The 12541-nt window shown below is 38.5% G+C and overlaps 1 protein-coding gene across 1 annotated transcript in view; it reads right to left on the bottom strand.

Annotated features, from left to right (window-relative positions):
• The window catches only part of Chrdl1 (chordin like 1), a 78712-nt gene that overhangs the window by 9219 nt on the left and 56952 nt on the right, over positions 1–12541 (bottom strand). Inside the window, 2 exon segments of the mRNA XM_055604960.1 lie at positions 3907–4101; positions 8499–8667. Of these exon segments, the coding sequence (XP_055460935.1) occupies positions 3907–4101; positions 8499–8667 (364 nt within the window).

Below are 12541 nucleotides of genomic sequence, written 5' to 3'. Positions count from 1 at the left end.
ACAAAACCCCATTAGTGACTCAGTCTAATTAAAACTGAAAGACAGCAAAAGAGCCAAATTTTGTTCTTAGAAAGATGTATTCAATAACATCTTGTACTTTTCACAAATTCTGTCTCAAGGCACCTTGCCTCCGTGCTCGTCTACTTTCAGTGAACTGTGCCACAACGGAAATCATTTCTGGCCATGTCCATTCCCATGAGAACACTATGTTGTGCCTTCTAGAACTTAGAAACTTAGATACAATTACTTTGGAAGGTGGTAATGACAGATAAAGATATGTTATCTTAGCTCAGGAAACCCCTTACATCATAACAGGAACATTTAATGATCAAATCTAAAAGAAGTGTGTAAGGAATTCCAAGTATTAGGGCAGTACCAGGGGTATGAGAGGTGAGTTGGGAAACTTGTAAGAGGTGTGTGTCTTAGTCAATCCAGTAGGTGGATAATGACGTGAAAGGGAAGGCTAGCCTCTAGCAGAGTAGTAAGAAGAGAGAGAGGCAGAACCTGCATCCTTTATCTTGACCTGTGTTTGTTACTGAGGGAGCCTGCTATCATTTGTTATAATAAAACTTTAGGCTTGGTCACCAGTAAACTTTATTTATTCTCCCCTAATAAATTAATTAATATTTTTAAAATATTTATTTTTTTCTTTCACTGCTTTCTCTGTTTTCCTGTAGATCATAAGCCATTGTTTTAATATGCCACTAATGGTATGCTTTTCCATTTTCAAAGAAGCCTTCACTGACTACAGTCTTGAAAATGTTTCCTGCATCATTAACAGTCTTCTGATCTTTTTCTGTTTCCCTTCGCAGTCCCCATCACATGCAAAAATCATGTTCTTGGGTTCATTGTGTTTCTTCTCCACTACAATGCAATAACAAGGAAGTAACCTTTGACTATGTAGTTCATCTCTCATTCTTCAGTGTCTGTGTTTGCATGCAGCAGGTACTTAATATGCATTTTTAGGTTGAATGCAGGACACGCTCCTTAACAGGTGCTGAATATCTGTAACAGGTTCCCTGGCCATGCAGACTGTGATTCTTGGGCAATATAACCCACGGTGACTCCTGGGCAATATGGTCCCTATGACTGATTTAAAATTCACACACCCAGCCCTGGCTCAGAGGGAGAAAAGTTATAGAATGAAATTGAAACTCTCTCTTTCCATGATGCGTGATGAATATGCTACCTCAACATAACTGATTAGGATGATAAACAGTAAAAATAGCTCAGCAGGGAAAGTCATTCATTCAGTCAAATTATTCAATATAATGACAACTGGGATTCTGTAGGGTGATTTTAAAAACAGCTTTTATTATGTTTTCAAATGATGACAGTAATGCATGCTTATTATTGAAAGTTTAAAAAATACAAGTGAAAGAAGAAAATAGGAATACTTAATAAGTCAGTTATCCAAAGATGATCTCTGTAAACATTCTGTCATAGTCCCTTCAGGCTTCAAAAAATCTAAGCACACACAAACTCTTCCTTAAACACAAAAATTAAGAATAATTCACATATTTTTGTAGCTTGATTTTAAACTTAGTATTTCCATGCCAGTAGTCTTGGTCTACAACAATTTTAATGTCTGCACAATATTCCACAACACAGTTATATCATAATTTAGCCATTCCCTTATGAGTGAATTTTCTGATTAATGTCCATTTTTCACTATTGTAAATAACCCTGCACCAAAAGTCCTGGCTTCTAAACCTTTATGTGTCTCAATTTTCTTTCTTAGAATAAATCCAGAGGTGGAGTTGCTTGTCCAGATGTTCGTAAAACACTGTCAACCTGAGAGGGAAATTATTTCTTAAAGTACTGAATGTTCTGTGTCCCATTTTCTCCTTTTATTTTGAATCACCCATATTAATAAAATTCTAAGCACAGTGTGAAATGAGATTTTGTCTAAAAATAAAGAAATCAATTTGGAAAAGCTTATTTTCAGTATTTAGGTAATTATTGGGTTTTGCCTAAGATTATTGTCTAAATGTAAATGTTAGATCTTTGGCCTAAGAGAAAAATGTATTGGGGGATTATAACTGACATAAAGATTTGTGGATCAAATACAGTGACAATAAGTCATCATGTTTGAGTGAACCTAATATTCTTATCATTACTAGAATATGCTTTGTTCTTGATAAGTAATAATTTAAGTGATGATTTACTTCTCAATTTTTAATATACTTCAAGTAGAATCACTTGAGTATCTTAACTGAAGATGCAGAGCAGGTGGAGGCCTCAGAGTCAGCATTTATACTTAGGTCCGGTACTGTTGGTCCACCAACCACATGAACCACTTCTAAGGACCGTGAACCACTGTGAACATGCAGTAATTGTTCTAAAACATTTCTGCACATCAAAGGAGTTTGAGACTCTTAGAAAGAGTTCAAAGCCCATGCCACAATACTAATCAATGAGGTCACAATCTCTGGAGATGGGACAAGGGGACTTTTAGAAACCCCATAGGTATTCCAGTGTACAGCCAATTTCAGGAATCCTTGAATCACATGAAGATGCTCATGTATTTACAGCAAATGCATGTTTGCCTGCTAGGCAAGAGCAACTCTTTAATGTAAGGAGTAAATGATCTATCCATCTCCATTATAAAAGGTATATGTTTTTCACTTGGGTTTACATAAATTATTTTCAGGAGGCCAAAGAAATAATGAAGTCATGTGTGTGGGAATGGCTAACTCACTGATAGTGGAATTCTGGGATTGGGGTGGTGGTGGTGGTAGCTATAGGAAGTCACTTGCTTTAACCATCTCATTTTGAAGAAAAAGAAATTGGGCCTCACAAAGTTGAACAGGTTTGTTTTAGACCACACAGGAAAACTGTAGCAAGCCAAAGTTATAATGCCAATATTATAGGTGACATTTTAATCTAGTTTGTGTCTTTAAAACCATCATTTGAATAATTTTCCTTTAGAAAAGTTCAGGAATATGTTCAATTAGAAAGACATGGGCTAGAAGTGACCTGGGTTTGATGTCTTGATTGTACTATCAATCAGTTACATAGCTCTGGGAAAGTCAGTTTATACACTTCATTATCTTGTTATTAATTGAGAAATAATATAAGATTTTAGTGTTGGAATATAGTGAAGGGGTGATAGACCCCTTGAATAATAGATACTAAAACACCATTAGAATGAATTATTTCTATTTTCTATAGCACTGTAGGGTTACCATATCAAAAAATATGATAAATTTCAAAATGAAGAGTCCCTAGAAGAGTCTAGGGATAAATATTAGAGGAGATAGAATGAGAATTACATTGATTTGATAATTACAAATTGTATATATGTCTTGAATTAACAAGCTGAATCCCATAAATATAGACAGATACTATGTGTCAAAATGATTAAAATATAAAAATGGAGCACAGTGATAAACTGCTTTAATTTTTCACATAAGGCTGATGAGGCTCAGATAATATGGGTCTGGTGTATTTTCAAGGTCATACAATGACCTGAAATTTGAATCAGAACCTAATTTCCCTCCACTGTAACTCATGCATCTCTCATCTGAAATGAGTACTGGATTATGGCTTGAAGTGAGCTAGTGATTTAAAATGTGAAAGGTTTGAGTGTTTTCCTAAAACAGTGATAACATAAACTATCTAATTCAGCAAAGCAAGAACAAGTTAAGCAATTTGACATGTGTATGAGTTTGTAGACACAAGAAACTCCCCAGGATATTTGTGAGTAGTTAATTCCTTCAAAGCAACCATCTGTCTCTCAGAAGAGAAAAGGATGAAGTTCAGTCATGCTAGAACTATTATTATTAGAAATATATGATTGATCATTTATGTTTTTGATGCACAAAGAAGACTGAACAGGACTATGTGTGGCTCTCATTCAACCAAAGGCAGGTCCTCCAGCCAATGCACCTTTTGCTTTTTTACCAGGACACACCTTGCAGCACTTTCCATCTATTTTTTGAGGATACTTGCAGGGGTATCGATTGGGGCAGTGGATTTTCTTACACTCTTGCTTGGTGACATTACAAGTGCATAGTACACATTCCACAATGCCAAATGCTCGTAGATTTGGGTGCCAGGACTCTCCATGAGAATAGGTCTTTCCATTGGAAACACACACTGGAAGAGAACACAGGAGTAGAGAGTGAAGATGTATTACTAGGCTTAGAATACTATCTTTGAGTTGTTTAAAATATCAAACATCCTTTGCTCTTTCATGGAAAAGAATATGCATTTACAGAGATAGTCTTTGACCACAACACTGTTTGAACAAAAATTTACCTTCAGCAGTTATCCTACTACATTTATAGTAGCTTCTGGATGCTCACAAATAGTCTTAGAAATAGTGGGCAGTGTGCAAATAGTTTTTAAATACATGGAAGTGGAATTCTATTTGTCTTGAACATCTGATAAAGAATCTCTAGTAAAATGCAGTATTTTTTAATATCTTGAGTGCAACAGAAAATGTGTGTGGTGTAAGTAGTGTTGGTACAATGTCCTTTTGGAATGTATACAATTTACCCTTGTTGATTCAAATGCTGATTTCTCTACCCCACTATCTGGTTTCAATCATGACATTGCATTGTGATGTTTATTCTAAGCATCACCTGTCTCAAGTTTGGGTAAACATGCCACCGTTTGTTCTCTGTATTTTCAATAAAAAGACCAGCCAATGCTAAGCAATGGAGAGAATAGGTTGGGACATCTTGGTCCTGAGGACAGGAGAAAGAAATGAAGGAGAGGTCAGAGAGGAGAGATTAGTAGGAGAGGACTTGAAACCACGAGGAGAAATGAACCAGACCTAAGATATGACTAAAAGCAAGAATAATGTGGGAAATCTGAATGGGAGGAAACTATGCAGGCTTGAAGGTTTAGGATGGAGTAACTAATGCCCAGCATTGTGCTCTAGGTTAAACAAATTCTAGTCTCTGTGTGGTGATTTGGGTATACAGCTGGTTTAGGAATAACCAATGTTTAACTAAAAGATAAATCAATATTAAATATTTTTTATTATTTATTTTTATTAATTACAGTTTATTCACTTTGTATCCCTCCTGTACCTCCCTCCTTCCTCCCCTCCCAAACCCACACTCCCTCTTTCCCACCCATGTCCCTCTCCCAGTCCACTGATGAGGGAGGTCCTCTTCCCCTTCCCTCTTATCCTAGTCTATCAAGTCTCCTCACGAGTGGCTGTATGTCTTCTTCTGTGGCCTGGTAAGGCTGCTCCTCCCTCAGGGAGAGGTGATCAAAGAGCAGGCCAATCAGTTCATGTCAGAGACAGTCCCTGTCCCCATTACTACCACAGAGGGCCTCTGAAAGGCTCTACCCTGCAGGGTATTGAGGCAGATGCTGAGACTCATAGTCAAACTTTGGGCAGAGTGCAGGGAATGTTATGAAAGAAGGGGGAGATACTAAGACCTGGAGAGGACAGGAGCTCCACTAGGACAGCAACAGATCCAAAAAGTCTGGGCACAGGGGTCTTTTCTGAAACTGATACTCCAGCCAAGGACCACTCATGGAGATGGCCTGGAACCCCTGCATGGAGGTAGCCTATGGCAGTTCAGTGTTCAATATTAAATATTAATAATCAACAACAAATTAGTTATGCTTCTAGGTATAACAATATCCCAAAGAGATTTGCTAGCCAGGAGTGTTGGATGAAAAACTACTTCTCTTTCCAAAGAGCCAGTGTCATCTAGGTCTTGAATCAAATTCACTCAGAATATCAAATGTTATGAGACCCTAACTTTACCATATAGATAGATGGGCATGGGGTTTATTGTGCCAGAATATATTCTGGTATAGGAAGAAGAATGCTAAGACAAAAGTGAGAGTAAAAGGCAAATATCTGTTAAGTAACTTGTGAGTTGGTGGCATTTTATGCCTTAAGTCTTCAGATATTTTCCTTAGTTTCCCATTGGTAGCTATTGTAGAAATGTGGTTACAGCAAATAGGTTCTCGCTTTACAGCTCTTTTGCTCCTCAGACAATTTTTGAGGGGGAAATACAGTCGTCTTTCATGTTTTCTGAGATACCTTGAAAGAGCACACATCTGGGCTACAGTCAGAGGGAATATGAAGGAAAAGAGACAGAACATCTTTCCATATATGTCAGCTTTACACTTATTAGGCTTCTATTGTATAGCATGGAGCTAGGTTCCAGGGACATAAATGAGCATTCAGTGCTGTGAATGGAGAGGTCTGAGAATAAATGTTTTGCGTTTCTGAAAGGCTGAGGCTATAGATACGGCAAGCCGTAATTGGATCTGTGTGTATTTTTCATTATTTTCATCTCTCTGTCATACCCAAGGAGAATTGTCAGCATTTTAATTAACGTTATCTCTATAGTATGGTGGATTGCTTTGAGCAGGGCTGGGGGAGACATATTCCCACTTGGGGCATTTCTAGGAATTAACTGATTTGGCTGCAACACAGACTCAGGATGAATCATTAGCCATTTTTTTTTCTCATTAACTCCACTGGGTCACATTAAAGAATATGAAAGATGTTGGCTGCCTTTTATTGTCCTTTATAAGTACTTCAGGAGTACTGGGCACTCTAACAGGTCTGTCTGTGTAAAGTTTTCCAAGAACCTAACCTGGAGAAGATCTCAGTGCACAGCAAGTCTTAATAGATACTAAAGTGTGAGGCTCAGGGATATGAACAGAATCACAGAAATCAGACAAGATGTGCTGCTCTTTTGCCTACCCTTATTTCTATTCTCTCTTCCATACACAGTAAAAATGTTTTCTAGACTGAACAACTGGGTGCAGAGTTGTCTTCTAGAACATTTTGGACCGATTTGAGTTTCAAATGGAGGAATCTTGCTGCTTTTCTTTTGTGATTTTTAACAAAAGGTCTGAGAGCATGCACCTCAGAGGACCCTATCATTATGGAGAGAGCTCAGGCAAAGGGCAATCAATACTCAGGGAAAACAGGGCAGGCAGCACTATCAGAGTTTTATATGTAAACCTTTGGACTATGGGAACAATCCAGACTGAGCAGAATTCCACTCTGCAGTGGGCTAAAATGCAGTCTTAAAAGAGAAGACAGCCTCCTCCCACCAACAAAATTCCAGAAGATGACTTGGAATCATCCAGCTGGGGTTTGGGCATTAAGGTGAAGACAAGAGAGTCTTCTCAAAAGAAGAAGAAGGTCAAAAGAAAAGGGCTGTATCCAAATTAATGTCTCAGATGAATAAAGGCGAAGCAGCCAGGACTTTTGTAAGACATTGAGGCAATCAGGGGCTGAGCCTCTACTGTGGGAAATGAAGAGTTCTTAAAGAAATTATGATATTTGGGGATTTCAGAGTCTATTTTTATCCTCAATCATTTTTTGAGGTTTTGCAATGCGTCCAGAGCAAATCGAATCTATTGGGGGTAATTTAGGATTGAAAAACCCAACTGTATCTTTACCTAACTTTTCTTCCTTTTGCAACATCAAACCAAAAAGCCTTGCAACTTACAAGTCATAAATTTCAAATCAAACATGGATCAATAATACATATTTCTATTTTAATAACCACAGTTTCATTAAATTATATTTTGAGTTTTTTCTTAAGCCTGTAGATTTAAAAAGCGATGTTTTTATGTATAATCTGAAATTTATATCTAACTATTAACAGATGTAATGAACTAGCTTTGGCTTGACCAGCTCTGTCGAGATTTATCCTAGGACTTCTTTGTAATGGATTGTTTTTCACCCCTGTTATTCATTTATTTGGTTTAATAGTTTACTTTTATGTTCAAAGAACTGCCTTTTGATTTATTTTCTCTGTAAAGGAAATAAAACATGCTTGTGGTTATGTAAAAAGGAACCAGTTGGGATTTTGTACCAAAAAGCTGATTGACAGGATACCAAACAAACTAGGAACCAGTCAATATTATGCTTTTGTCCTCCTACCTCCACTAGTGGATTTGTGCCATTGGAGGCCAGAAGAGAGAAAATTAGACAAATGATCGCATATGGATTCTTATGCAATCAGACTCATGGCTGAGTGTTCTACAGCATTAACCTACTCGGTGGTCCCAGTGCTCAGCCAGGTGGTTTCCGGATATCTCACACTGGCTCATTCAATTTTCCAATGATCTCCTCATTTGTTGCACACCGAATGAGAGTCTCAAAGATTGGATCCAGGAATATTTAACAGAAGAAAGTAGTCCCAGAAGAAAGGCTACTTAACACTGTGAAGAGCTACAGAATTGTTTGGCATTGAGTACCTTTGAATGTTGGGTGTTCTGTTGATTAAAGATAGTGGATTTTCCCAAAAGAACTCCAACTCCCAGAGACACTGGATAAAGTGCTGGAGGCTATTTCATAAGCAGAGAGGGTTCTTGTGTACACTATTCTGGGTGCATTTGGGGAAAGTCTTACAAGTCCTCCTGAGAAAGCCGTTCATATCCATTTTGCAGATTTTACATTAAGTAATCCACAGGTGAGTATATGTTTTATGGGATAAGGGGTTCTGTTCCAGGTTCTGTCTCTAAAGATCAGGCACACTGAAGAGGATGCCCTTTACCTTGTCCATGATTGTGCTTGTTATTGATGACAATCTGCACAATGGTCCCTGATGCTTGCTGGGAATCCATAAGAGTTCCGCGGTGACTTCTGCCCCCAGGAAAGCGGGGAGGACCTCCAGCTTGTCTGCTTGGTGGAGGATCATAGGGAGATCGGAGGTAAGAATGTCTCTATAAATGACAAGGAAAAAAAAACAGTTCAAAACAAGCATCAACAATGAGATGGCAGGCACTGAGTTATATATGCTGGCAGCAATTTGATGACTTTGATTTTTAGTGGTGAACTAAGATCTTAAGTGTGTGTCTTCCTATACCAGCAAAGGTAAGGATGTGACTGAGGAAAAAAGCAGCACTGGCAATTTGCTGAAGCTTTCCTTTGTCCTTGTAGGTAGGACTAGATTCACAGAGAAACTCCTGAGGAAGAAAACATCCCCAGAGGCTAAGGTACCTTTCTGCTAAGAGATTCACACTTCCCAGTTTAAGAGTTACTCTGCAACATAAGGCAGAAGGTAACAGGTCAGAAGAAAAAGTACAAAGTGGTGTTTAAATTATGAGGAGAGATGCTGAGGAGAATTTGTGACAGAGGGCATGAAGAGTGGGTAGACTTTTTTTCTTTAATAAGCATTTTGTGGAGAATATTCCAGGCAGAAGTTTCCAAACTGAGAATGTGTAGCAAAGAACATAGAGTCCTTAAGATGGAACAGTTGAAGGACAACATTCCCAAAGGAGGTTGGAGTCAGATCATGGAGGACTTTAAATGACTAGCTGAGGGGTAAGTAGTTTATTTGGTAAATGATAGAGGTGGGAGTATGGAAGCCTTTGAAGGATTTTTTTTTTAAGCAGAGAAATGACTTAATCAAAAGTTTGTTTCAGAGCACTAAACCCTGTTATGTGTAAGCGAGCTGCAGAGGAGGAAAAGATGGGAATCAAATAAAGTCTCGAGAATGTATGCTGAGGGTATAAACACAGGTAACAGCAGTACATCACACAGCCAAGCGCTTCATTGAAACACAACAGTGGTAGGATGCAAGTTCTATAGTCAAAAACTTTGTTTAATTCATTGCTATATCTCCAGTGCCTAGAACAATGTGTAATATCTAGACTGTCCTCATCCATAGTTGTTAAATGAATAAAAGTATTTTCCCAAGGAAAGTAGCTAGTCTTGCAGTACTAATACAGCAACTACTATTCTTTCATCAAGAGTTCAAGGAGTGATAAAATCAACTATTCTTCTCCCTCTTTTTTTTTTTTTTTTTTCTGGAGCAGAGGTAGAGTGCAGGTAGAAGGGGGATGGTTTGAATAATAATGAAACCTTAAGGATTAGAGCATTAATACACACTGTTGTAGGCACATATGTTAAGGGTAAAGAGGTAAAGCCCATTAAAGGATTTCACAGGGAGTTAAAAAGGAAAACCATCAGATGGAGGTAACAGAAAGACTTAGGTAGCTGGGAGAGCCTTTGACCCCAGTTTGTCTTACCATAAGACAAATTCATTTTGCTACATATCATAGGCATACATTTTTTTTTTTTTTTGGAAAAGTTTGCTTTGGGAAAAGGGAAAAATGATCAGAAGCTGGACTTCAGATATAATGCATTATTCTCTGTGTCGAAGGGTCCACTCTGGCACATTGCCATAACAATTCACACAAAAAAGAATGTGCTCCAATGCGTTATCATGCCCTTGGATAAGATTCTCAGGACAAATCTCTCATTCCTACAATAGTTTTTAGGTCTCTTTCTGCCATAATTGGTTGCATTCCAAAGGCAGTTACAGGCTGTTCTTTTCTTCCTGTTGTTTGACAACATTTTGCCAAAGTAACACAAAGAAGAGTTTGCCTGGTGGGTATCCTACTGTTGTTGAACGAAGGGTGTTGAACAGCAATACAATTAGAGAGGGTCAGTTATTGACTGGGGAAACTTTGCAAGTACATGATGTTCTCTGGTTTGCAATGGTGAGAACGAAGTACAAAACTGTTCTTTAATACTGAGGAGTAGTATGGGCAATGGTTTCAAAGAAAGAACAAAAATAGAAGCATCGGGGATTTTGAGCAGTGAGCCTGTTGTAGACTGCTTGGTCCCACACGTTCACCTTAAATGTGAAATGTTGTCACAGTCTTGTCTATTTGAACACTTGGCCCTTGCCTGGTGATACTGTTTGGACAGTTTATGGAACTTCTGAGGTCTGTCTGTTTTAGCTTGGTCACTTGATGTGACCTTTTAAACTTATACTTCCCTCCTGTTCCAGTCCAGTCTCTACATCTTGGTGGAGCCACATCATATGAGAGCCCCAATCATTGCTCCTAATACTACAGCTTGATCCCCTCCTGCCACCATGTCTTCCCTGCCATGACGGACTATTACATCCTGAAACTGTGTCAATCTCCTCTTCTAAGTAACTTCTGTCTGGTATTTGTCACAGCATAGACAGAACTAATACATTCTGCCATTTTTTTGTTTTGTTTTGTTTTGCAGGTAGAGAAGTGGAGGACACAGAGTAGAGGGAATTTATACAAGATGGCAGGTTGAAGTTTTGAGGATGTAGTGGAAGTATTTAGAACAGAAATAGGAAGAAAGGAGAAAAGAAGTGGAAAGAGTGGGAGGAAGAATGGTCTACAGACTTTTGGCTAAAAGCTCTTCTAAGAAGAACTTTCAGATGTTTATAACAACATATACAAATAGAACTCTACCATGACTGTTTATAAGGGTTACCCAACGAGCTGTAAAAAAAAATGTCAGGAACTGGTTGTCACTCTCAGAGATTCTGATGTAACTGGTCTGAGCTGAGGCTTGAGCCTCAGAAATTTTATATACTCTACAGATGCATCTAATGTAAATACGGGGGGGACTCATAGACACAAAGGGTTTTCTGTTTGGGGTGAGAGGTGGTGGTGGTACTAGTGTGTGAATGTTTTTACTTTTATAAGTTTTGAAATTATATTATAATTGCAGCATTTTTCCATTTCTTTTTCCTCCCTCTACCCCCTGTCCCCATATGCCTCTCCATGCTCTCTTTCAAATGTATGGCCTCTGTTTTCATTAGTTGTTACTGGGTGCAAAAAGCTATGTATGTGTACATAGGTGTTCTTAAGTATAACCTTCACAGTCTATAGAATGGCTATTTTGGAATCCCTCGTCTGACCAAATTTAAAAAGTTCAGGGGCCAGACTGACCTTGTAAACTCGAACATAAAAGAAAAGGCATCAAGGCCTTGGAATTGTAAGTGAAATTGGAGCTTATTTTAAAAATTTGTTGTAAAAAGGCTGCTTGAGAAGAAAATAAAGGCATAAAAGTTTGCTTGAAATGTGATGTTTTATTCAGTGTTTTGGTACATCTGACTTACTAACTTAAAGATCTGAAAACTTTGTTCAACTTTTGAGGTAGGTCTAAAATAATTTTTTAAATATACGTTTTTTTTCTTTATTAATTACACTTTACTCACTTTGTATCCCCGCCCCCCGTGGTTCCCTCCTTCCTCCCATCCCAATCCCTCCCTTCCTCCACCCTCTCCATGCCAGCCCCTCCCCAAGTCCACTGATAGGGGAAGACTTCTTTTCCTTCATTCTCATCCTAGTCTATTAGGTCTCATCAGGAGTGGCTGCATTGTCTTCTTCTGTGGCCTGGTAATGCTGCTTCCCCCTCAGGGGGGAGGTAATTAAAGAGCAGGCCAATCAGTTCATGTCAGAGACAGTCCTTGTTCCTATTACAATGGAACCCACTTGGATACTGAACTGCCATGGGCTACATCTGTGCAGGGGTCTTAGGTTATCTCCATGCATAGTCCTTGGTTGGAATAGCAGTCTCCAAAGTTTCTCAAGTACACAATAAGGACATTTGCTCGACCATGTTTGTAGCAGCCTTATTTGTAATAGCCAGAAGATGGAAACAGCCCAGATGCCCCTCAGTGGAGGAATGGATGCACAAATTGTGGTATATCTACACAATGGAATATTACTCAGCAATAAAAAACAAGGAAATCATGAAATTTGCAGGTAAATGGTGGGATCTGGAAAAAGATCATCCTGAGTGAGCTATCCCAGAAGCAGA

Source organism: Psammomys obesus, unplaced genomic scaffold (genome assembly GCF_907164565.1).
Source record: "Psammomys obesus unplaced genomic scaffold, mPsaObe1.curated_primary_1811, whole genome shotgun sequence".
In the NCBI taxonomy this organism is placed as follows: Eukaryota; Metazoa; Chordata; class Mammalia; order Rodentia; family Muridae; genus Psammomys; species Psammomys obesus.
This window is presented reverse-complemented; position numbering and strand designations above follow the sequence as displayed.